The 27,842-nt window shown below is 34.5% G+C and overlaps 1 protein-coding gene across 1 annotated transcript in view; it reads right to left on the minus strand.

The window, feature by feature from the left end:
• Nucleotides 1-27,842, minus strand: part of LRP1B (LDL receptor related protein 1B) — a 1,720,016-nt gene that overhangs the window by 706,373 nt on the left and 985,801 nt on the right. Inside the window, exon 12 of the mRNA XM_053919407.2 lies at nt 23,543-23,779. Coding sequence (XP_053775382.1) covers nt 23,543-23,779 — 237 coding nt within the window. The remainder of the gene's footprint in view (nt 1-23,542; nt 23,780-27,842) is intronic.

Genomic DNA, 27,842 nt, shown 5'->3' on the forward strand with positions numbered 1-27,842 from the left:
CTAGGAAAACGGGTTAAGACAGTAATGTCTCCACTGTGTTAAGTAAAAATTATAATTAATTATTTTCATCAAAAATTGCAGTTGAAGTTCAAATGAATCATGAGAATATGTAAAAACATTTACACCATTTCTGAAAAATCATCAGGGAAGCCCATGATAAGAACAAATTCAGTAAATACCTGTATAACTTTAGATAATCAGAAGTAATAATGATTGACCTAGTTTCTTATTTTAGAACAAAAAGGAATCATGCTTCAGTCAATCTTAGCTCTGTTTAATCAGTTTAATTTCCTGTTAAAGTAATGACAGTCAAGTTAAAGGGCCCATTCTTCCATTCAGGGAATATTGGTTGTACAGCTACTGTAGGCCAGATGTTGTTCTAGGCCGTAATGATCTGTCAAAGAAAAAAAACAAGCAAACAACTTGGAAATCTTGAAGTTTATTTTCTGATTACTGGACCACAAACAAGGGAAATATACCTAGGACAGGTAACTAAAGAGAAAAAGTAACTAGAGAAAGGAGGTGAGGATTCAGGACTGGAATATGGAATATGTGTATTTGTACAGTTTTATATGGGGTGGCCAGGGAGGGCTAACTAAGGAGGTGGCCTGTAAGCAAAGACTTCTGTGAGATACATGGAGACAGGTACCAACACAAGGAACAACACATGTAAATGCCCTGAAGCGTGACCACACCCAGAGGCTTCAGAGGATGACTAAGTAATTATTGGAAAGAAGTCACAGGGATATTACAGGTTAGATAGCAGAATACGGAGTTAAATAAGCAATATTTCTTCTTGTAAAATTAAAAGTCCTTACATGCAATAATTATTTTTGAGTTGATTATATGTCTAATCCTCACAAACAATAGAGATAAGTGAGTTCTTATGACTTGTGCTAATTTTCAAGGGTCCTTTGTGTTGATATTCAGAAAGCCAGTCCCTAGTGGACCTTCCTGAGTGTGCTGAACTGGGAAACATCTATCTTCTCAAACTAAACAATTTCTACAGCTAGTCACATAGGCAACTAAATGGAGGGCACTACTGTTGTGTAACTCTACAAGGCAGGGGCCTCGTGTCTGAAATCTCATTTTCTACTCTTGGCACCTATGCAGTGGTGGCATTTTTACTTCCTGCCATCTTCTAAGACAGAGTTCCTCAACATTGGCACTATTGACACTTAGGACCTGATAATTCTTTGTTATGGGGGGCTACCTGTGTATTGCACAATATTTAGCAGCACTAGACTCTACCTCCTAGATGCCAATAGCACCTCCTCCCGCGCTGTGATGAGCAAGAATGATTCCAGATATTACCAAATATCCCGTAGAAGGCAAAATTAACCTTGCTCTATGAGATTGGAGTTTTACCTTGAAAATGGGTAAGTATATCTCAAACATTTTATGGTCCATTTTGATTTCTCTAAATATGAATTTATTTGCTATTAAATGAAAAGTTGTCTGCCATACTTGTTTGGTAAAATTACATAAGAATGTTAAATTGGTTATCTGTAGTTAGTAGAGTAGTAAACACAAAAACTACTATACTTTTTCAATATGCAGTCTCCGAGTGTGAGTTTCCTTGAAATTCTATACATAAAATACTTAAAAGGAGAAATGCTAAATGTTTCATGGCTAGTCATTGTGAGAAAACATTTTAGAAATATTTGTCTCAGAATTATAATTTTTCATGCATATCAGTAGATATCATTTTAAACTTCAAAATAGTTAATTTTTGGTGGTTTTTTTTTACCTGAAATGATAGTGAGCTAAATGTTACAATTCAAAATGTCTCACTTTGAGACAAGTTACAAATAGCTTTAACAGCTAAAACATCAAGGTAGCTGTTTCTGACTCAAAATATGTACCTTTGTCTTTGATGTACAATAAATCTTTATGAAAAGTTATTTTAGTAATAGAGATAAAAGTGCTAATTCTTCTGCCAGGAAAACACTGCTGCCCTGTGGAGGCAGTTACATACTAGTCAAGGAGAAAATATATTTATTAAAATATTAGACCATGACACACATCAAATATGTGAATATCACTATAACGTAGTGATTCAAGTTATCCAAATATTGCGTATTTCACTAGATGACAGCTAAGTTGTTTTATATCTGAAACTCTCAGAGCCAAAATACATATTTTGAGAAGAAATTTTATTCTTTCCAATTGCACAGGAGAAGTGAGGTGAAAATCAAAGTTATGTATTGAAGAGAGCTAATAAGTAGTTTAATGAAGGTCTGAGGTGGCCGTCAGTTCTTTTTTCTGTGTTTTTTGGAAGAGGGAAGAGGGGCAAAAAGGGTTGAGGATACATAATATAGTTCTTAGCCTAGTTATGAGTCTAGAATAAATCTGGTCTGGGATAAAGAAACCATATGATTGTTTGCTATTTGAAATCTGGAAAATAAATGTAATTTCTGTCAAACAAAAAAACTATCTTGAATAGTTTAAGGTTATTTTCCCTCTTTTAGTCATATATGAAACCTGAATTTTCAGGATATTTTTGAATAACTTGTTTTCAAGATAGTGTCTCTCTCGTGCACCGGTGTCTCCAGGGCTTAGAACGTTGTTTATGTATAAGAGGATTTTAACGGATATTGGTTGTCTAAATGAAGATATAAATGAATGACTCACTATCACCTCATGAATACTTCCAACTTTCCTTCCAGTAACATACAAGATTTTCCAAAAGTATTTGTCACTAACTCCAGTCATAAGCCCTATTATCCAATCACACGTGGTGGATTATACTGCGTTTAGCCAATTGGTGTGCTCTTCTGGGGAAAAAAAAATGACTTTGGTGTCAGAGAGAAAATGGCATTTTTACTTTCCTGCTGTATTCATTTTAGTTTTATAAGAATTTCCATAATAAGGCCTCCCTTTATTCGGTTATTGTGAAGGTAAAATGAAATAACATGGAAAGCACCTACAAACAACAGTGTCGAATAAATGTTAGCAAAGTTGAGTCCTTTCCCTGCTCTCACAGGCATAGTTTTATTTCCCACGACTGTGTCACTTTTACTTCCTACTCCCTCTCTTTTTGCATTTTTTCATTTTCTCAATCCTTTACCTCTTGCAAAGCCAAAAGAACATTCTATCTGCTACACAAATCTCTTATTCTGCCTTTAAAACTCAACTGTCCTCTGAACTCCCTTAGCATTATATGGTTAGTACTATATCTCCATCTCATTCCTGACACTTTTCACTCACACTCTTATTAAATTCACTGATGTGTACCCACTCGTGCGTTTGTTTCTATGCAATATGAAGTCAGGATAGAAGTGTCATTCATTCTGGAAACTCCTCGTAGAGATATTGACTTGATAGATATGTGTAATTTTTTTTTAAAAAATGAATGAATGAATGAATATTAGCACAATAGATTTGGGTGAAGAGAAGAAATAAGGTGTTGAGATGTGTGGCTAGTGTATTCACTCTAGAATACCAGTGAAGAATCCTCCCTTATAGTTACAATGTGATTATCATTCTGGTATTTTCATAGAGGACAAATTACCTAAAAGTGAAATTATTATAAATCCTTAGTTTAACTATTTGATTATTAAATCTATTCAAATATTTAAAATTACAGAAAATATTTTTTATAGAAACCACCTATAGAAACTACCAATCAAACTAATCTGAGAGGAAACCACATACAGGAGAGTAGCCAGATTTTACCTGGAGACACATCACTTAATCAGGCTAAATATACATCACACCCCACTGTTTGATGTATGCTATCATACTCTCAGGGGCATCAAAAGCAAAAGTGGGGTAGCTTTTAACTTAAATAAAGTGCTATGAAATGTAAAAAGGCAATAAAAATTAAATATTTTCCTTCCTTGCCATCTTAATGTTGAATGTGCTAGGGAATTTGGAATGTCAATAATGTAAGGATAGGTTAATTATATTCAATAAAGAATGAGGTAAAATGAGATAATTATGTAAAGTGCTTGCCTGGCACACCATTGTAAACATTCACTATGTTTTTCTTTTCTTTTCTTTTCTTTTTCAGACAAAGGACACTGGTGGCTTTATTTATAAAAGTTTTGTTTTTGTAAACTTTTCCAAGTTAACATTTACTGAATGTTCACTCTCTGCATCTGCATGGGGATGTTAGAAGATGAGCAAGACATGGCCTCTGTCAGGGACTTTTTTTAAATAACAGTTTACACTTAATATTATTTTGTATTCATTTCAGGTGCACAGCACAGTGGTGAGGCAATGACACACTTCAGAAAGTGCTCCCCCTATTTCCAGTACCCCTCTGACATCATAAATAGTTATTACAATGTGACTATATTCTCTATGCTGTACTTTACATCCCCGCGACTGTTTTGTAACTAGTAATTTGTACTTATTTGATGTGGATCCCTTGGGATCCATGTGTTGTGGTTGAGACCAGACAAATTCACAGGGACTATCAAGTCCTGTGAAGGAAAAGGGACAGCAGGGCCACTGTCTCAAGAGGAAAGCGCCCTGACTCTTGCCTTGACAGGCTTTTATTGCTTTTCTGGGCACATTACATTGAGAATGATCCTCATTTACTATGCACAGGTTCACTTTAGGCGGTTACAGAAAACAAATGAGAGGATGTTGCTAATTACATAAAAAAAGGAAGGATATTTGCAAATGTAAAAAGGGAAAAGTAGTTAAACTGGTTACACTAGTTCTTAGAAGGTTTAGCATAGATTTTAGTAAGTTACTTTAAAGATATGCAGTAAACATTTGCTGCCTCAATTCAGGGTGGGGGAGTTTTAGCAAAAGCAAGCCTCGTAGGGGCCTAGGTACCATGCAGGCCTGATTCCCCGCCTATCCATGGGTGTGAGCCTATCTGTGGGTGTGGGTCCTGTGTGCTGGACCTCGCTCCCCACTGGCCTTTCTGAGTGGGAGCTGGGCCCATGCCACGGAGAATGGTCTCCTATACTTATTCTCTCACCTTTTTCACCCAGTCCCTCAATCCCCCTTCCTCTGGCAACCATCAGTCTGTTATCTATATCTACGATTCTGTTTCAATTTTATTTGTTCATTTATTTTTGTTCTTTAGATTCCACATACAAATAAGTGAAATTACACTGTAGTTGTCTCTCTCTGACTGACTTATTTTACTTATTATAGTACTCTATAGGTACACTGGGGGAGCTATACATAATAGCAAATATATATATACAAATAATATATATGTATATACCTATATCTATAAGTATATTACAAAGAAACAAAAATTATAAAAATGTCATCAAATTACAGAATTGAAGATCATTAATGAATCACCTGAGATTGATAGTTTGAGTTATTTAAATTCCCTACTTAATATTTTAAATGTTTGACTCAATATTTTACCTTTAGCTTAAAAAAATGAATTGTTAGATAAAATTGATGTTTTCCTTTTGCTCCATCTTAACTTTATAATCCTTGAAGTACTTGAAAAGTAAAATGCTATATAGGACTTGCCAAAATAAAGTATGTGTAGGATACAAAAAATAATTGTTACTGAAGTTATTTTTTAATAGCCAACTAAGTCATGACAGAGAGCAGTTAGATGTTTGTAAAGATATAAGGAGAAAATTATAGTACAACTACCCTGCAATAAGAAGATCCACCTTTATTTAGAAAAAAGCCCTCATGTAAATTTAAAAGGAAGAAATTTAATGTATAAATATTTAGGGGAATAAATATTAGCAGAAAAATTTAAACTAAAATAAGAGAAAAGATGAAAATTTAGGGTTGTTTATTTTAATAAAGAAACTATACTTGTTTAGCCCTGGCCGGTATGGCTTAGTGGGTTGAGTGTTGTTCCTCGAAGCAAAAGGTCCCTGGTTCGATTCCTGGTCAGGACACATGCCTGCGTTGTAGGCCTGGTCCCGGGTTGAGGTTTGTGTGAGAGACAACCTGATAGATGTTTCTCTCACACATCAATGTTTCTCTCCCTTTCTTCCTACCTTCCCCTCTTTCTAATATAAATAAAATCTTCAAAGGAAAGAAACTATGTTTGAAAAAGACCATTTACCTGAACAAAAGTAAACATAGCTTCACTAGTTGCATTAAAACTGTCTTTATAGCATGTGTGGCCATAATTGTATTTCATTACTTTGTAATAGTTATTTTCTCTTAAACTAAGTTATGTATGAATGCATTTCATTTTGTACAAAGAACAATCAGATGTGAGTGAAATCATGTACATGGCCCTCCTATGAGGTAATCACTATGGAGAGTTTATTAATCTTCCAAAACATTTAATACACTTACATAAGTAGTATCATTCTGCATATAAAAACATATTTTGACTCACTTTGTCTATTTATGTTTGTCTTAGAGATCTGTTCATAGCAGTATGTGTATCTCTACTGTATGTATTTTGACTGCTACTCAGTACTACTCATGCCAAAAAGGCATCATACCTATTTTAATGAGCATTTGTTTCCAATTTCTTTGTTATTAGAACTAATAATTCTTTTTGAAGAAAAATATATATATATAGTCTCCAAGTAATAAGTAACCAATAGTGGAATGTTGGGCTGCTATTATGTACAATTTTGTTTTAACAGATATTACCCAATAATTCTTTAAAACCACAGTAACAATTTACACTTCCCAATAGCATGAAAAATATTCCATTTTCTTATATCACTAATATTACATATTACCAATCTTTTATTTTTTCAATCTGATTAAGGTGGTAAAAATGACCTTACCATTTGAATTTAAATTTTCATGATTAGTATGATGTTGAGAACCTCTCCATGTTCCTAAATAGGAAATTTTCATTCTTCTGTGAAATGCCTGGACAAATATTTTTAAACATTTTTCTGACATTGTCTTTATTCTGTAAAATAATATATTTTCTATATACTGAGAATATTTTTTGCCTAGTTTATCTTCTATGTTTTCACTTGTTTATGATGTCCTTTTGTGACAGGAGAGCTAGACTCCATTTTAAGAAAGTCCTGCCCAGCCATAAGCCGCCAGGCTAACTTCCACATTCTGCTCCTGTAAGCCCCTGCTTCCCGCCTTGCACCATGCTCCGCCCCACATTTTCACGCCATCCCCTGCCCATATAAGCAGGCTTTTGTCTTGCCCCGGTGCCCAGAATTTGGAGACTGCCTCCTCTGGGTCCGCATGCGTAAATAAACTCCACTTCGCTACCCCAGGACTTTGTCTGAGTCATTTGTCCCATAACACTTTGATGTAAAAATATTTTTAGAGAAGAGTCTATTCAGGTTCTTTGTCCATTTTTTAATTTTTTAATTTAAGTTGTTTGTTTGGGGGGTTTTTGGTGTTGAGTTTTATAAGGACTTTTTAATTTTTGGACATTAATACCTTATCAGAGGTATTGGCAAATACACTCTCCCATTCTGTGGTGGTGGTTTTATTTTGTTGAAGATTTCCTTTGCTGTGCAAAAACTTTTTATTTGACATAGTCCCATTTGTTTGTTGTTTCTTTTGCCCAAGGACATATTCAATATATGAGAAAAAAATATTGCTACAAGCAATGTCTGAGATTTTATTACCTATGTTTTCTTCTAGGATTCTTATGGTTTCCAGCCTAACATTGATGGCTTTGATCCATTTTGAACTTATTCTTTTACATGGTATAAAAAGTGGTCTAGTTACATTTTTCTGCATGTATCTGTCCAATTTTCAAAATACCATACAGATTAAACTATCTTTAGCCCATCGTATGTGCTTGCTTCCTTTGTCGAATATTAATTGACCATGAATGTGTGAATTGTTTTCGGGGCTCCCTATTTTGTTCCATTGACTTCTGTCCATTTTTGTATGCTGTTTTGATTACTATGTCTGTATAGTATACATTGATATTAGGCACGATGATTCCTCCAATATTGTTCTTCTTTCCCAAGATCACTGTTGTATTTTGGGGCCTTTAGAGATTCCATATAAATTTTTGAAACAGTTCTATGAGATACATCATTGGTATCTTGATAGGAATTGCATTGTGTCTCGATTGCTTTGGGTGGTATGGACATTTTAATGATGTTAATTCTAACTATTAACATGATATATACTTATACTTATTTGTATCTTCTTTAATTTCTTCCTTCAGTGTCTTATCATTTTCTTCCTTTTTAAAAAAATCTTATTTATTTCTTTTTAGAGAGGGAGAGAGAAAGAGGGGGAAAAACATCAATGTGCTGTTGCCTCTCACACACACACCCCTGGGGAGCTGGCCTGTAACCCAGGCATGTGCCCTGACTGGGTATCAAACCAGTGACCCTTTGATTTGCAGGCCAGCACTCAATCCACTGAGCCACACCAGCCAGGGCTTTTTTTTTTTTTTTTTTTTTTTTTTTTGAAATCTCTGAGTACAGGTCTTTTACATTCTTGGTTTGACTTATCCCTAGGTATTTTATTTTTGAAGCAATTGTGAATGGAATTATTTTCTTAATTTCCCTTTCCGATTAGTTCATTATTGGCATATAAAGAAGGAATTGGTTTTTGGATATTAATTTTATATCCTGCTACTTTACTGCATTCATTTATCAGTTCTAATACTTTCTTAATGTAATCCTTAGGGTTCTCTATGTACAGTATCATGTCACCTGCAAATAAAGACAGTTTTATTTCTACCTTCTCTATTTGGATGCCTTTTATCTCTTCTTCCTGTCTGATTTTTATGGCTAGGACTCTCTTATGTTGAATAAGAGAGGTAAAAACAGACATCCAGATAATCAATAGACATATGAAAAGATGTTCAGTGTCACTAATCATCACAAAAATTCAAATTAAAACCACAATGAGACATCACCTCACACCTATTAGAATGTCTATCATCAATAAATCAACAAACAAGCCCTCAGAGGCAGCATATAAGGACTATAGAAAACAGAGAATGTGGAGAAAGGGGAACCCTTTTGCACTCTTGGTGGGAATGCATACTGGTGCAGCCACTGTGGAAAGTAGGATGGAGATACCCTCAGAAAATTAAAAATGGAAATGCCATATGACCCAGTGATTCTACTTTTGGGAATGTATCCAAAGAAACCTGAAATACTAACTCAAAAAAAAAAAAAGGTAAGCACCTCTTTGTTCATTGCAGCATTATTTACAATCACCAAAATATGGAGGCAGCCCAAGTGTCCATCAGTAGATGAGTGGATAACACAATTATGGAACATTTACACAATGGAATATTACTAAGCTGTAAAAAAGAAGAAAATTTAACGTTTTGTGACAGCATGAATGGAACTGGAGAAGATTATGCTAATTAAATATGCCAGTCAGAGAAAGACAAATACCATATGATTTCACTCATATGTGGAATCTAATGAACAAACTGAACTAATGAGCAAAATAAAGACAGAATCATAGATAGTGAGCAAGCTGACAGCTCAGGGGGTGGGTGGTTAAGGGGGTGGAGGGATTGAGCAAAAAGGAAAAAGGACTCATGGACATGGACTAAAATTTGGTGATTGTGGGGAGGAGGGAGGTTTAAGGGGAATAAATGGCAATGGAAAAGATACAATAAATTTTTTTAGAAGTATTCTTAAATATTATATATATGTATGTATAATTTATTTAACAGCTTCTGGGGTTTGTGTCTTGCTTAAGATATTCAAGTCCCAATATATTAAAAAATAACAACAATAAATGTATATTTTTGTAAATTTTATATTTTTTCTTCACTTTAAGCTTTACTTTTCTAATATTTTTGAGGTGAAATTTTAACTTTATCCTTTTCCCCCTAAATAAATAGAAAATTCCCAATCCATTATTTGTTAGTGTTTTTGAGGGGCATAATTAATGCTGGGGGCATGAATTAAACTGGACCCACTACTTTTAGTTCACTTAATTATTAAATTAATTTGACAATTGCTATAATGCCTTTTTCATCTTTTTTACTTTTTATTAGAACCACAGAGTTCTCTTTTTCGACTCTTATATTTAAAGTTTACACCTGTGATGTTTTGGGCTGTGGTTTCTTGCTCTCTAGTCAACCTGATGCAGTCCACATTCTGGATAGGAAGTTCTCATTATTTCTGATTACTGACGATGTATTTCTTAATTTTTCAATGCTGTTACAAATTTATTTTGTTAAATATTTTTCAATAATTTTTTGTGGCTATAGAAGTCAATATCAGGTTAAATTATTTGCTTAGTTTTATGCTAAATCCTTTGCCTCATTTGTAATCTGACATGCATTCAACTAGAAAGCAAACTCTTTGCAAATGACAATTTTTTAATTTTTAGATGAATATCTTACCTACTTATGGGAAGATCTTTGGCAATTAAATTACATTTTATGCAGGTATTGAATGGAAATCTCAACAATAAATAAGGATCAGTTTCAGAAATAACCCTTATTCATAGCATCCTGTGCCATAATTTAACAACAGATTTTTTTCCCTGATAATGTAATGTAATGACCAATTTTTTTGCAAGTGAAAAGCCTCACCACTTTATTTATTTTTTCATTAAAAATACAGAATGAGCTTATTAAAAGTAGAAAACATGTTTTTCGCAGTAAGTGAAATTTTTTAATGTCTAAACTGTGGATGTTTAATAGCATCATAAGGAATGATGTATTCATAAGTAGTACTAGTCATTTTTAAAATCTGAGTCTAGTGCTAAAGTGAAGGTGGCAAAAACAGTTTTAAAAATATTTCAACATTTTAAAAAATGTTCTTCAAATTCCTATTTGCATTAATGAATTATAGACTTGTAGAGTTGGGATTCCTTTGGAATGCCGAGAGCCAGAAAAGAATACTGAAACACAAAACAGTAAGAGAAGGCCCAATAATCTTGAACTGTTGTGCTTTTGGCAGAGGATAGGAGGCGGAGGCAATGACCATTAAAGTACATATATTTCTAAAAACTAAAATTATGAAGATTATTAAAACTAAGTGTGATTTAATGTGAGAGTTTATAATTTTTGTGAAACCCTGACACAATGGGTTCCTTTCATTTAGTTCATAGGGGAGATATTAAAGCCATAGCAGGAAGCCTATGAAAGACCCCTGTGTGTCTCACAGATATGAAACCCACCCAGTTCCCCAGACTCTTCTCTCATGTAAAGGAAAAATTTTAAATCACTGGGGAAGGGGTAGAAGACCTTTTCATTCCCAGATGTAAGACAAAGGTCCACTGCCTATGTGAAGGTATAAAAACAAAAACCAACTGCCCCTAGAAAAGGGGCAGGAAACCTCCTTCCCTTTCCCCAAGGTAAGGTGAACTGCAAAGATTAAGTTGCCATTGAGGGAGGAGTAGAAGCCAAAGCCATGTTTCCCTGAGGGAGGAGTAAGAAACACCCATGGTCCCACCACAAGTTTGCTATTCACAACAAGCAACACTAGTCTAATGTTTGGAGATGGGTAAGAAAGTCTACCACCACCAGTCTAAAACAAATGTGCATAAAAGCTGAGGGAAGAGTAGGAACAAAGCCATTTTCTCTTAAAGGAGGTGTAGGGATGGTGTGGAATCCGGGATTGATTTAAAAAAGAAAAAGAAAAGATATTTGTTACTTGAGGGGTAGAGCAGATGATTATCCTCTGACCCAGGCTTCCCTCATATGAATGGTAGATGCTGGCTGCTTAGGGAGAAGAGACACAGAAAGACCCACCTCCAAAACCCAAAGATCTGACACACAGACTCTAAGTCAGAGACTAGACCAAGAGATTGGAAAACCCTCTTCTACCATCATGAACAGCCCACTGGGTGACAGATAACAACTCTCTATCATTACGGGGCAGTAAGGGCAGAGAAAGACACCCTCAGAGACAGCCACACAGGGACTATAGAAACCAGAGTGATGAGCAGGCTCCACACAAAGCACAAGGTCATAGCAGTCCATCACTAGAAGGGGCTGAAAACTTTGATTCACCAAAGATAACTATAATGAGAACAAAATCCAAATCCAGCCCAATTACTGAATAAATTGACCAAACTCTCTACAATAATACACTGACAGAAAAAAAAAAAAAATGTGTGTATTCTCCAGGAATAAATTTTACTTATTTGAATCCATAAAGTTTTGCTACATATAGTATTTGATATTCAGTAACTATTTATGACATATACAAAAAGCAAGAAAAGACAAACAACTCAGTAAGATAAACTGGTCAACAAAAGAGATATTGCTGTTAATAGAATAAAACCTGAGATGACCTTTATGTGGAAACCTTTAAACTAAAAGAATGAGGTATCAACATCCACCTATGAGAATTCTCATATGACAAAGACTGGTAATTATTTGCACTGGAGATAAGGCAGAACAACTGGAACTCTCAAATCTTGATGTTGGGACAGGTAAATGACCCAGTCACTTTGAAAATGAGTTTGAATAGATTGAAGAGTACGTCTGTTTCTTATAAAGTTTTATGTACACTTACCATATTACCAGGCAATCCACCTTTAGAAATGAAAACCCATGACCACTAAATATATTATATGTACATGTTTCTAATATCTTTCTTCAGAATTGACCAAACATCAAACAATCCAAGTGAACATCAAGTGGTAAATGAATTAAAAAATTGTGGTATATCCATACAATATAATACACCACCCCCCTACCCCAGAAAAGATTAGCTGATATATTTAACAACATGGAGGCCTCTAAAGCGTTATCTAAGTGAATCAAGCTAAACTCAAAGGCTATGTACCATATAATTAATTTTTCTGACATTTCAGAAAAAATGTAAAACTATAGAGAGAAAACTTGGATCAGAATAGAATTTAAATTAGTGGTTATTAGAAACATTACAGTACTTTCTGGGGGCCTAGAAATATTCCAACTTGACTGTGTGGTGGTTACTCAAATGAATACATTGAACTATTTCTTTAAAAAAGATGAATTTTATTGTATGTAAATTATATTGCAATAAATCTGATTTTTAAAAATAAAATTATAAAAGTAGCTAGAGTTTATCAGAAGAAAACTATAAATATTCAGAGTAAAGTTTGCACCCATTTATAACAGATAAAGAATATCAGGACTGACTTCCAGCCAAGATGGAGGTGCAGGTAGATTCACTTTGCCTCCTCACACAACCAAAAGAATGACAACAAATTTAAAAACAAAAAATAACTAGAACTCCCAGAAAATCAAACTGTATGAAAGTCTGACAACCAGGAGTTAAAGAAGAAATATTCATCCATACTGGTAGGAGAGGCGGAGACAGGAAGTCAGGGTGGAGAGGACATGTGGCAAGGTGGAAGCTGGTGGACCTGGTGGTCCCACATTTTCACGCAGATAAACTGGTTAGAACAACTGGGGAGTGAAAGAGACCACACAGCCCAGGGTTAAACATGGGGAAATAAGTCCTCAAAACCTCTGGCTGTAAAAACCTGTGGGGATTGCAGCAGCAGGAGTAACTCTCAGCCTCACAGGAGAGTTCATTGAAGAGACCCACAGGATCCTAGAATGTACACAAACCCATGGACCCAGGAATTAGCACCAGAAGGGCCTGATTTGCTTATGGCTAGCGGAGGAAGTGACTGAAAGCCTGCCAAGAGCTGACCAAGTGGCATCACTCCCTCTCAGGCCTCTGCCCCATATACAGCACCACAAGACAGCAAAATGGGTTGCCCCTACCTGGTGAATACCTAAGGCTCCAACTCTTACAATATAATAGGTGTGTTGAACAAAGAAATATGGCCCAAATGAAAGAACAGATCAAAACTCCAAAAACAGAAATAAGCAATGAAGAAATAGCCAACCTATCAGATGCACAGTTCAAAACACTGGTAATCAGGATACCTAAAAAAATGGTTGAGTATGGTCACAAAATAGAGGAAGAAGTGAAGGCTATGCAAGGGGAAATAAAGAAAAATATACAGAGAACCAACAGTGAAGGAAAGGAACCCAGGACTCAAATCAATGATTTGCAGCAGAAGGAAGAAATAAACATTCAGCCAGAACAGAATGAAGAGACAAGAATGGAAAAAAATGAGGAGAGGCTTCAGAACCTCTGGGACAACTTTAAACATTCCAGCATCTGAATCATAGGGGTATGAGAAGGAGAAGAGGAAGAGCAAAAAATTGAAAACTTATTTGAAAACATAATGGAGGAGAACTTCCCCGATCTGGCTGAGGAAATACACTTCCAGGAAGTCCAGGAAGCTCAGAGAATCCCAAAGAAGTTGGACCCAAGAAAGCACATAACAAGGCACATCATAATTACATTACCCAAGATGAAAGATGAGGAGAGAGTCTTAAAAGCAACAAGAGAAAAGGCGACAGTTACGTACAAAGGAGTTCCCATAAGACTATTAGCTAATTTTTTCAAAAGAAACCTTACAGGTAAGAAGCAGCTGGAAAGAAGTATTTCAAGTCATGAAAGACAAGGACCTGCATCCAAGATTACTGTATCCAGCAAAGTTATCATTTAGAATGGAAGGGTAGTTAAAGTGCTTTCCAGATAAGGTCAAGTTCAAGGAATTCATCATCACCAAGTCCTTAATATATGAAATGTTAAAGGGACTTACCTACGAAAAAGAAGATAATCAAAGATATGAATACTAAAGTGACAACAAACTCACAACTATCAACAACTGAACCTTAAAAAAACAAAAACAAGCTAAGCAAACAACTACAGTAGGAACAGAATCACAGAAATGGAAATCACACAGAGGGTTATGAGTGGAGAGTAGGAGGGAGGGAATGGGGGGAAAAGATACAGGGAATAAGAAGCATAATAGGTAGGCACAACATAGACAGGGGGAGGTTAAGAATATTATAGGAAATGGAGAAGCCAAAGAACTTATATGTACGACCCAGGGATATGAACTGTGGGGTGGGGGGAATGTTGGAGGGTGATGGGGTGATGCAGGAAGGAGGGGGATACAGGGGAGAAAAAAATAGGGACAACTACAATAGTATAACCAATAAAATATACTTTAAAAATAAATAAATAAATAAAATCTAGGAGCATAATGGTGAATGAAAATAGTATTTGTTACCACCTATATGTTTAAATGAATTTTCAAAATAGTCTTACTATGGTTTTTCTTATATCTCCTTTCCCAGATTCATTTGGACCACAGTCTAACGTCTATTAGAACATTTCCCAATTTGCTTGATCACTCTTGCAGAATCAGTAGCAATAGTAACTCACTGTGACATTCATAATGGGATGTGAAAATTGCAACTTTGATTAGAAGCCGAAATTATGTGAGGAAATGATATCAAATTAAGTGTGAGAAAAAGAGACTCATACTTTACAATCAACTTCAGCAGAATTGTTTCCACAATTCATGGACGCCTCAACCAGATCATGAGTGTAAAGAAAACAATGTAAAGAGGGAAGGATTTTAGGAGATGTCCTTGGAGATTGATGTTGCTGTTCTGTTTGACTCTACCCTGCCCCCTGTAAACTCCCAAGGTGGTAGGAAAGGGAGAATGGAGGGATGCTTTTTACTTACACTCTAGTGATGGAACTTCCATGGAACCAAGGAGATCTTTGAATTGAATTCTCTACAGTTGCTGTTCCAAATACATGAAATCCCTGAGAAAGTTTCTCACCTGAAAAAGCTAAAGTGGATTCTGGTGGCAGAATAGTGGTGGCTGATTTGCACTATTTCTACATTCCCACAGTTCATTGGGGCAGAAGATTTGCAAATAGTTTTGTGAATGAAATTTGGATCACACAGGAGAAAATACTGGCACAGGGATGCCTTCAGTCTAGTACGAGTTTTCCCAGCTGGGTAGAGGGTCTCACACACTAAGAGGATGTGTATGAACTGATTATTTAGGGATGCAAAGTCAGAGCACAGAGTGGCATGCACCTTGACTAAGGGAAATGAAATTAGAGAGATCCAGCAGAAATCCTCAAAAAATCTTATACATGCACACACAGACACACACATACCCACACCCATCAAGAGAGTAAATTTTAGACCATCAGGCTCACAGAGGCCACTTTACAATGGGACCACTTCACATTAAGAGCTTCATTATCTCTGTATCACTCCTCACCACTTTAACCCTCTTACCTCTTCCCACCAATTCTAACAAGTGAGTGGGCATTGGAAATTAACCAGCAGGCTGGAGGGGTAGAGAGGAAGATAAATGCAAGGCAGAGAAAGAGAATGGACCAAGTTTCCCTTCTTTTTTCTTTTCAAGGCTTCTAGCTAGAAGATAGCACAAGTGGGGAGTGTGGAAAATTTGATTACACATTACATTTAGAATTGTAATGTGTATGTATATATAGTGAATTGAGCATTCTAATTGCCAGATCAAGGTGTGCTTCTGACTTAAAGTGACTGAGAGCTCAGTCAGTGGCCTAATTGTGAGCAGAAAGAATTGGGATTTCAGCAGGTTATACTGTGGGGTCAGAAAGTTTACTCCGCTGAATGAATTTTTAAAGTCGGTGGGAAATAAAATAAAGCTATACTTCAGATAGGTCAGAGTGACATTTTTCAATATACTTATTACACAGACAGTGACTTAGCGCTCCTGTAAAATCCTTTCATAATGGCTAGATTCACGGGAACTTGCTCAGCCTACATTGTGTATATTACCTGGCTCCACAGTTTGATCTAGAATTCCTGCTTTAGAATACCAACAGCAAAGCAATGTCAACCAAAAATGATTTATCAAACTTTTTAAATAAAATTTTTGTATTATTTTAGCAACAGTACAATTATAGTTAATGTTCAAAATAGTTGTCCTAGGTGAATAAAGGAATCCCAAGTGAATTCTGAAGTAACAAATAAAAATTATGTAATGCTAAGAATAATTAAGCAACTGGGTTGACTGCATTTCCTTTATTTAAGTTCATGCTAAAAACTGGAAATTTGTATAAAGTATACAAAAATCCTACTGATAAGAATATTTATTAATATAAAATTATATTTGTAATAATGCTTCGATTATACTTTGTGGATTACCAAGTATTTTCCCATTGTCTCTTTCTACCTTATGAGCAATTTAACATTTCCATCATAATGAAAATATTTATGGAGGCTTCTAGAGCTGTGCTGAACTCGTGTGTATGTGTGTAGTATGCTGTGTATGTCAATGCATGTATATGTATGTATGTAAGCCTGTGTTGGATGAAAACAAATAAGGAAGTTGTCTTGTCTATGTTTACTAAGATCCATCAGTCACACAGCTAATTCCATTTTTATGATTTAATATATTGCAGAACCCAGATTTCAATCTTTTTATATCTCTGTCAACTTTTCAGGAAAATAATACATATACATTGGCTTAAAGGTTTTTTTTAATATCTCATATATTTTATGGCAAACACAAAAAAGTATGAGAAATATCAATTTACAAACTGACCCATAAAATAGAACCTATGTTTCAGGACTCAAATTTCCAGTAAATTCCAGGAAAACATCTTACTGATAGTCAACAAGAGTCAGCATGTGCTAATAGGCTACATAACCTTGCTACTCAGCAGGACAATATCCATTAGATTCTCAGGAGCTACAAACACAAATCTCTTCTCAACAGTTTTAATTAGGAACTGTCTCATGACTGACAAATGTATTCATTATTTCCCTTAATGGTTGGTCAGAGTCTACATCTCTCAGAGTTTTAGGCACTTTCATGATAAAGTTCAAAGCTAAAATAAGAAAAACAAAATTGATATTCACCTGTAATCTAATAGCAGACTAAAAGTTTGTTCTTAATTCTAAAATGCTTTACAAGCCATAATCCTTAAAGTTCATAGGAATTTTCTAACATAATTCATTAGTGATAGCTCGTGGCGTCTGCTTAACCACTGTAAAACTCCATCTTTGTGAGACACCGGTGAGTTATACAGTGGTGGAGTTCATTGAAATCCTAGAGCAAATGGTGATCTTTAGGTTCAGAAAATTACATTATTCTAATGTTGGTGTCATTTGAATCAAATTACATCTTGTCCTAGAACTGGTTAGAGGAGAGGTCTGGAAATATTTCTGGAGGTCTAAAGTAGGTTTTAAATTAGTGGTATGTGCGTGTGTGTAGTGGTAGCAGTGGGGGTTCTTTAGAATTACAATGATGAATTATCACGTAACAATTTATGGCCATGGATAACACTACACATTTCAAACATAGCAAAGTTACTGTTGTATGCTAAAACCCATGGGGGAAGTAGGGAAATGCTGGGGATGGAAGTGAGAAAAGAACAGGGCTTGGCCCTTCAGATGCTAGACAAGCAATAGCATAAAAATGGAATTACTCTTTGGTCATATAACATGCTATTTAGAGAATATACTTGGCATAAAAATACTGCTTCTCCTTTATCCAGGCTATACTTCTATTCATAACATCCCAAAAGGGAGCATATCTTGTATCTTGTCCAAAGATGTTTTCTCCTGTAATACACTTTCAGATAAAAGAAGACTGTGGGATGTGGAAACATACACATGTGCTGGACCTCAATCAAGGTGAACCCAGCCTAAGAAGCACATAAGGTCGGTGTAGCAAAATGGTTGAGGGCACAGGCTTTGCGTTCATTCTGTGGCGATTGTAACCAATTACCAGCAACTTGGTGCCCTCAGGTCTCCAGTGCAGTTGCAGGACCTACCGAAACTGCAGTTTCTGTTGTAGCCACAGGCGTTAATATTCAAACTCAGAACAGAAATGCTTTGTGAGTGTTGTTTTAAAATACTTTTAAAAATATGGAACAATATGAAAAATTATTTTCACATGCCTTCTGTCTGGATATATGTATCCCAGAAGAATTAATTTATATGGTTTAAAAACAAGTACTGCACTAATAGAATACAGGCCTAATAAATTGAATAGTAAGTTATCATTTTATGTTTTCCCCTTCTGCTGAAAATTGTGATATATACTAAAATGAAAAATAAATCTTGGATAAGACACCAAGAAGGTAAAAGTGAATTCAATCTTATAAAGAGCATTTGCTTTGTTCTTTTTGAGACAGTAACAATTATACCTGGCAAGAATGGCTGACTTAAATTCCCTGATCACTTAGAATAAATTCTCCTTCTGTTGATATCTTCTTTTACTTTGTATCATAGTATCCTACTTTATTTTCTTCATATAATTTATCATTACATGGTTCATTTATCTGTTTATTTATCTGCCTCTTTCTGTTTGTGTATAAACTGAATATGAACCTCGGTCCTATTCACTACAGCACTGCCATCATCGAGAACAGCACCAGGTCTGGACACGGCATTCAATGAATATTTATCAACTGGACAAATAAACAAATCAAATAATTAATTAAAAAATAAAGTATAAATTTCACAAAAATTTTGGCAAAATCCTAGAGAGTGAAAAATGCAGATTGGTAATTTATTTTTTTACTTATAGAAGTCTATGTTTATTTAATCATTAATATGTTTATATTTCACAGATAATTTCAGTAATTATTTAGACATATGTAAGTACTTCAAATGGACAATCTTTCTTTCTCATTTACTCAACTGCTATTTTAGCTCACAAGATTCCACAAAGACCATAGGATCTACCATATTTAGAAGGTTTTCAATAAATCTTTGAAACAAAATAAATCAAAAATTGAATGTAGACTGGTCTCTTATTGAAATGCTGTTTTAATTATTTTCCTTTATAGAAAATACCTGAGGTCATACAGATGTCTAAAATATGTTTTATTTACAAACAAAATTTTTATAGCCTGTACGTCCAACTATACAAATTTATCTAAGATTGAGAATTTCTGCCAAACTTAAAGAATTATTTGTCAAACCAAGCATTGCCTCGCAGTCTTCAGGTTGGATTGTAGACATTCTAGCTAACTGAGCAAATACACAGTGAAGCTGATTTTACTGATTCCAAGAATCACAAATGGTCATTTGCCAAATGGAAGCTGTGTTTTCACATATTAATCTTATATCAGAATATCTATTGTTATTCTCCTTACTGGGAAGAAAAAATATAAACTAATAAAAATACATTGATGTCTTCGTATAGGAATGTCAAAATGTTAATATATTTCAGTTGCAGAAATCTACAATGTTCTTATAACTTTTATACTGCCAAAGCAAAACTATACAAGTGTGCTTGGAAGTGAAGCAGCTGTTAGAGTTGATTTCTGTTGCTCTGGTGGAATGTAAAAAACCACCAACGTCACTGGTAAAATATGGTTGTAAACATTAGGACTATTGGCTAAACCTTTCAGATACAACACTGGAACTGACAGTTTTTAAAAATAAACCAAGAATCATCTATATTATATTTCAGTCCCTGTTAACAATGTCTAGGTCAAAATTAGACCAATCCAAATATATCTACTACTTAAGAAGAACGTGCAAGTTCAATGTCCTAAATTGTTACAGAGAAAGGTAGGCAGACAGTCTCTGCCACATCCAATTTAAAGTAAAAATCCTAACTCTAATTGGGCAACGAAAGACAAAAGCAGGCATATTGTTCATTATAGCACTTCATTTTTCACTCGTGGAACTTGTACTTTTTATCATAAAAGGTTTAATTTAAAGTGAGCATGAGTGAATGAAAAATCTTTTATGCTGCCCTGATTTCCTTTAAAAGATAAGAGACCACCATTCATTTATCCATCATGCTGTAAATGATGTTAGTCTGTCTCTCTACTTTTATTTTCTCTCTTTCACTCTGATTCATTTTGCACTCCACTCTAAGACTGATTCTCCTAAAATGTTTAATTCATATTATTCTTTGTCTTAAAATTGTTTTCTATCTCTTACTCCTTCAGGATTTATATCCAAGACCCTACACTTAACCTTGAAGTTATTTTATTATGCCACCTTTCACATCCACTCTGTTACTATTGACTGTAAACAAATCTTCTGTAGGAATTTTCTTAATGTTCTACTCATCCTCTTTCTGGAGATTGTGCTTTTGTTCTGTTTCCATCGAATACCTTCCCCTCCTACTTAACATTCTTCCTTTAATATCCATTCAAAATAATAACTCCTCCACAACATGTTTACTGAGAATATCCACATAAAGATATCTCTTCACTCCTCTGGGTTCTCCTTACATGGATGTTATTTTTATTATTTTTATGAGATTTTATTTTAATGTAATGTACAGGGGAGACATTTGTTAATAAAATTATACAGGTTTCAGGTATACAGCTCTACAATACATAGTCTGTATACCAAATTGTGTACTCATCACCCCAAGTTGTCTCTTTCCAACACCAGTTACCCCCTCTTTACCTTCTTCTACCTCCCCACATAGATGTTCTTGATTAGTCATATATTTCCTTGGGCTCCCTTTGAACATAAGTTCAATACTTCAAACGCTTTATATTTTTTGCATGTTTCTATTATCTCCCAAAGGAGATTATGGATTCCTTGAACACAATAACTATTTCCTAAAATCGCTTTAATCTATCATGATAGCTAACACAGTGTCCTTCAAAAAATAAGGTTACAATTAATGTTCAATAGTCAAGGATTTCTAAAATATTTGAGAAATAAACAAATTACATATATGAGGAAACTGAGCTCCAGAATCATTAGTTAACATGCTATGTGACTAGCCGCCATTCATAGGTTTGGTTTGCTTGATTATTAAATGTCTTTTCTACTTGTACCAAAGTTATATTATTTTGTTACCTGTTGGTTGTTCCTAAGCCAATTAATTCCTGAAATTCACTGACATAAATTGTTCGTTCCTAACCCAATTAATTCCATATAAGCTTGCATTATCTATATATCTGTAAATAAAATAAGCATACAATCTAAAGATTCTCTACATATACTGATATTTCAAAGGAAATTTTAGAGAACTGAATTTTAAGGATGTATAAAGTAAGAAACAATATGTAAGATTTGTGATCACAATGGAGACATTCATATTATTTTTAAGTATATTTTATTTATTATGCCGTTACAGTTGTCCCACACCTTTTCTTCCCTTCATTCTGCTCTGCCCTGTAACCCCTCACCAGCATTCCCCTCACTAAGTTCATGTCCATGGGTCATATATATACATTCTTTGGCTTCTCCACTTTCTACACTCTTAGTAATCTCTCCCTGTCTATTTTGTTCCTATGATCTATGCTTCTTATTCCCTGTACCTTTTACCCTCTTCCTCCACTCCCCACCATAATCCTCCATGTGAACTCCATTTGGGTATCGGGGGAAGTGACTGAAAGCTGGCCAAGAACCTAGGAAACAGCATTGTTCTCTCTCTGACCCCTCCCCCACATACAGCTACACAACACAGTGACTGTGGATTTCCCCACCCTAGCAAATACCTAAGCTTCTGCCCCTTACATCAAAACAGGTGCACTAAAACAAAGAAATATGGTCCAAATGAAAGAACAGATCAAAACTCCAAAAATAGAACTAAGCAATGAAGAAATAGCCAACCTATCAGATGCACAGTTCAAAACACTGGTAATCAGGATGCTCAAAGAAATGATTGACTATGGTCACAAAATAGAGGAAGAAGTGAAGTCTATGCAAAGTGAAATAAAGAAAAATATACAGAGAACCAACAGTGAAGGAAAGGAACCCAGGACTCAAATCAATGATTTGGATCAGAAGGAAGAAATAAATATTTGACCAGAACAGAATGAAGAAACAAGAATTGAAAAAAATGAGGAGAGGCTTCAGAACCTCTGGGACAACTTTAAACCTTCCAGCATCTGAATCATAGAGGTGCCAGTAGGAGAAGAGGAAGAGCAAGAAATTGAAAACTTTTTTGAAAACATAATGGAGGAGAACTTCCCCAGTCTTGCAAAGGAAATAGACTTTCAGGAAGTCCAGGAAGCTCAGAGAATCCCAAAGAAGTTGGACCCAAGGAAGCACACACCAAGGCACATCATCATTACATTACCCAGGATGAAAGATGAGAGAATCTTAAAAGCAACAAGAGAAAAGGAGACAGTTACCTACAAAGGAATTACCATAAGACTATTCCCTGATTTCTTAAAAGAAACCTTATAGACAAGAAGCAGCTGGAAAGAAGTATTCCAAGTCATGGAAGGCAAGGACCTACATACAAGATTATTCTATCCAGAAAAACTATCATTTAGAATGGATGGGCAGACAAAGTGCTTCTCAGATAAGGTCAAGTTCAAGGCGTTCATCACCAAGCCCTCATTATATGAAATGTTCAAAAGACTTATCTAAGACAAACAAGAAGATTAAAACAGTGAACAGTAAAGTGACAACAAACTCACAACTATCAACAACTGAAACTAAAAAAATCAAAAACAAAAACAAACTAAGCAATCTAGAACAAGGACATTAATATTCTTAATGCACTTTGACTGATATAATCCATATTCTAGCAAGAATGAAATATTACAAGTCTCTCATGTCCTGCTAAAATCTTATGTTCTGCTATATAGAACTGTAAACATAGAATTTTAAATCTATATCTTTCCATGAAAGTGGATAAATAGCTCAATTTAATTCCTGTGATATTTAAAATATAATGGATAATTTCAAGTTCAATTTTATAATGAAGATTTCAAAATGCTGGAATGTGAAATATATGTAGAAATAACATTAGTGAAGAAAATTAAATTAACAAATATTTTTAAGTCACTAGTAAGTTGGGCTCTGGTTAAAATCAGTTTGGCATCCATTGGATTTATCGGGTTAAAGTGCTTTTCCTCTGGGCAGTCAAATGTGAATGTTGCACATTGTCACTTACCATCTTTCAGGATGGTTTCTCGCTCTGTGCCATCTATCTTCTGTCGGCCAATTAGGAAACTGGTGGTGTCAGCAAAGTAGATATAATTGGTTTCTGCATGAAAATCTAAAGCACGAGGGTTTACCAGATTTTCTATGGGGATCATGTATTCATCAGCTACTTTGGTATTCACGTCCATTCCTCTGACAATTCCTGGGCGTCCTTTTCCATAAAAAAGAAACAACTCATTCTTGGGTCCTGCAGAATGAAGATTACAAACATAAACAAGTGATGCTGCCTAATCTTCTTTACACTGCATAATGCCATGGTTTAATTAACTGGCACAATTAACGTTTTTAAAATTCAATGCCAAAAATTAAACTCTAAAATATGCCAAATGTATCTTGATGCAAGAAGGCCAGCTAATTGCATTACTTTAATTAAAACAGAAATTACCTCTGTGAATGAGTTTTATTTAGTTAATTATTCTTTTGTCTGTAACTGTCAGTATAGCAAAAAAACATGAAAAATCATTGGAAAACTTGTAATTGTAAAATGGACATTTATCATAACATCCAACACATTTAATTTTACAATTCATTACAATTGATCTAGCACACTTTGTAGATACCAACTGTAGAATTCATTATGTTTGACAATAGTAAAACTTCAGAATATATAAAGCATTCTCCTTAGTTTGCATCTACAGACTGTCAGAAGCAAACAAAAGAGTCACACAATATCACAAACTTGCATGTGAATATATTACTTATCTAAGTATGTGATTTATTTTTTTAAGAAATGAAACCAAATGCCAGATACAGCATTTTTTTCCCTTCACATCTCAATTAGAACGTTAGAGGTTGATGCCAGTACTCTGATGTACAACACAGCCCTCATCAAAAAAAAAGAAAGAAAGAAAAAGAAAAACAAAGGCCCCAGAAAAACCTGTCCCCTGGGTTAAAATGCCAAAATGAAGTTAGATTTATCCCAAGGTAAACTGATTCCTTCAGGCTTTTATATAAAAATATATGCAAGATTCTCCAATTGCTAATTTAGTCTATATAACTTTGAAAGAATTTCTTTATATGAAAGGAAAAACATATAATTTTCCTGTTGAAAACTGACTCAATTATGTTTGAATAACCATGTCATGAGATTTTTAGTAAAATATCTACATTACAGAAAATTTAAAAGAAAAAACTAACAACTCATAAACATAATACCCTCAATATAAACTGTATTATTATCCATAGTTTCTATTGTTTTTAATTAGTTATTGAACATTAAGTGTATGTTAACAAATGTTATAATATTTATATATATATATACATAAAATAAAAATATGACAAATTTCATGTATCTAGCATGGATCTTAAGAATATTTCAAGAACATGGGAAGGCATGCAGATACCTCAGTTCCATCCTACAGACAGTGATATTCTGAATATTGAGTTTATCATGTACTTTTAAAAGCTTTAGATATATGTTCTCTGTATTTCTCGAGTAGATTGTTTAACTTCACATGTATGAATTATACGTGTGAATTCCTCTGTGAATTAATTTCTTCTTACTGCGTTCTTGAACATCGCCATGGTTGTTGTAGTCATTACACACTCATCTTCACAGCTGCGTTTTATTCCTTTGTATGACTGTTGCAGATTTCACTTATCTAGCTGATGTTCTAATGCACGGTTTCTTACATAGAAGAGGACACTCCATTTTTATATCTTGCTTTCATTATTGAATCTTCATATCAAAATTATGTTCTATGTTGATTATTTTAAGCCTTAGTTTCTTTCGGTATAAATATGATACATGATAATTTGTCAAACCATTCCTCAGTTGGTTTCATCTTTTTATTATTATAAGAATACTGATATAAGTATTTTTTCAATATACCATTTTATACATTTTCTTAGATAATCTCTTAGTATACATTTCCAGGAATAAACTTACTGGGTAAAGAATATCTGCATTTCCCTTCCTCATTGCCATCACAGCCTCTCAGTGTCTATTTCTTATTTTATTCTTTTTAAAGATTTTATTTATTTATTTTTGAACAGAGGGAAAGGGAGAGAGAAAGAAGGAGAGAAACATCAATGTGTGGTTGCCTCTTGTGCACCTCACACTGGGGAAACTGGCCTGCAACCCAGGCATGTGTCCTGACTGGGAATTGAACTAGCAACTCTTTGGTTTGCAGGTCATTACTCAATTCACTGAGCCACTCAGCCAGGGTTTTGTGTTTTTTTTTTAAATAACTTTAATAATGTAATCATGTTATTTAAAAGTAGTGCACATTAATTTGAAAATTAACATTCTTGAGTATTTCCTACCAACTTTATATGCATAGATTCCTTTCTTTTGTAAAAAATAGAGATATACTATATGTGTATTTTAGTACCTAATTCTTAAAAACGTAATGATATTTTTGCCCTGGCTGCTGTGGCTCAGTGGACTGAGCACCATCCTGTGAATCAAAGGGTAGCTGGTTCAATTCCCAGTAAGGGAACATGCCTGTGTTGCAGACCAGGTCCCCAGTGGAGGCGTGTGAGAGGTAACCACACATGGTTATTTCTCTCCCTTATTCTCTTTCCCTTCCTCTCTCTCTAAAAATAAGTAAATAAAAATCTTTTTAAAAATGTAATGGTATTTTGTTGTGTCATTAAAAAGTCTTCAAAACATTCTTTTCAATGGCAGCATCATGTTCCCTACTAGAGAGAAAATATCATATAGTCAGCTACTTACCTATGGTTAGATATTTAGATTGTTTTCGGGTTTTTATTTTTATTATAAGTACATTTTCAATGGATTTCTTTAATCAAAAGTGGGATAACTTGTTAAAGGATAGTATGAGTTTTATGTCTTTTGTATATGTCCATGTCTTTACAATAGTTATAACAATTTATAATCCTATTATCAATGCATAAGAATGCTGGTTTTACCATATGCATTCTTGCTAACATTTATTTTTGCTTTTATTTTTAATAAATGTTTTCATTGGTCATTAGTAAACCTGGTATTTCATTGGTTTAATTCATGTGTATATGTACATGTGTGTATGTACACTTTTAAATAAGAATGGTGACTATTTCTCTATTGTTGTTGAAATAAATTTGAAGTCACTCAGTACGTCCTTTAAAGATTTTTAGTGTGTTTGTGTGTACTACACACAACTGAAAACTGTAAAAGTACATTTCTCACAAATAGCCATGCTTCTGGTTTTAAGTAGCTAAAATCAAATGTATTTGCTCAAGTTTGAAATAAGGGAATGAAGGCACTTTTGCTGGTTTGGGGTTTTTTTTGGTGATCATCTGATGGAGAAATTGAGTTTTTCCATGTTGATCTTCTTCCTTTGTGTATATCAAGATGCAAGAAAGAGGGTGTCTTTTGCTTTGTTTTGTTTTGTTTACCAGTAGGGTACTGTCAGTTGTGATATATGTCTGGAGCTAATAGTTGTGGTGCAAGCTTCCTAGTCAATGGATCCCAACTAAAAGAGGGTGTTTTTGAAGATACCATCGCTAATGGTGGCTTCCTGATGCCATGGTTTCTGATTTGGGAGGATGTTCCAGCTCTAAGCTGGGTTACTTTGACGGCGGTTTGAGGAATGTTCTGAAGATCCATTCTTGAAGCTGCTGCTTCAGGCTTTTCAATAATTTTGCAAATACCTTTTTGCATTTGACCCTTTCTGTTTAAAATACCTAGAATTCTTTCTGTTAATATAAATGTACCCCAATTGACACTAAATTACAGATGATTGAAGTTTTGGCAACTCTGATTTTATGTTTTTTCCCAAATGTGTGTATATATGTATGCACATTTATGTATAATTGTGCATGATTGCATTTTTATATAACATCCATCACTGCTAAGTGGTAATTAGGGCAGTTTAAAGGCTGGCTATATGCACATACACATAAACACACACAAAAACACTTTTATCTGAGACTTCTGACACAGTATCCTCAATTAGCAGGTGAATCTCTTGAATATAAGATCTGCTGCCTACATCCCCAGCATTTAATATAAAGTTAAAAATAAAAGCAAAATACTAAAATGCATATATTTTATAACAGTTGAGATTCTTTGTTCTTGATGTGCAAGTATCCACACTATTAATTAATGTTTAAACTTCAAATTATAAAATATTTAGTGGTTTCACTTCATAGTCCCTAGAAAGCACATAACAAGAACATAGAAAAGATGGCAGGACAGTGACCAAAGACAGAATTGATAGAAATAAAAAGCTATTGTTATGACAAAATGAAGACAAAATTGACATTGTAAAAAGCAGCCATAACTTTAAAAATTATAGTATCTG

This window comes from Desmodus rotundus, chromosome 2, assembly GCF_022682495.2.
Source record: "Desmodus rotundus isolate HL8 chromosome 2, HLdesRot8A.1, whole genome shotgun sequence".
Lineage (NCBI taxonomy): Eukaryota > Metazoa > Chordata > Mammalia > Chiroptera > Phyllostomidae > Desmodus > Desmodus rotundus.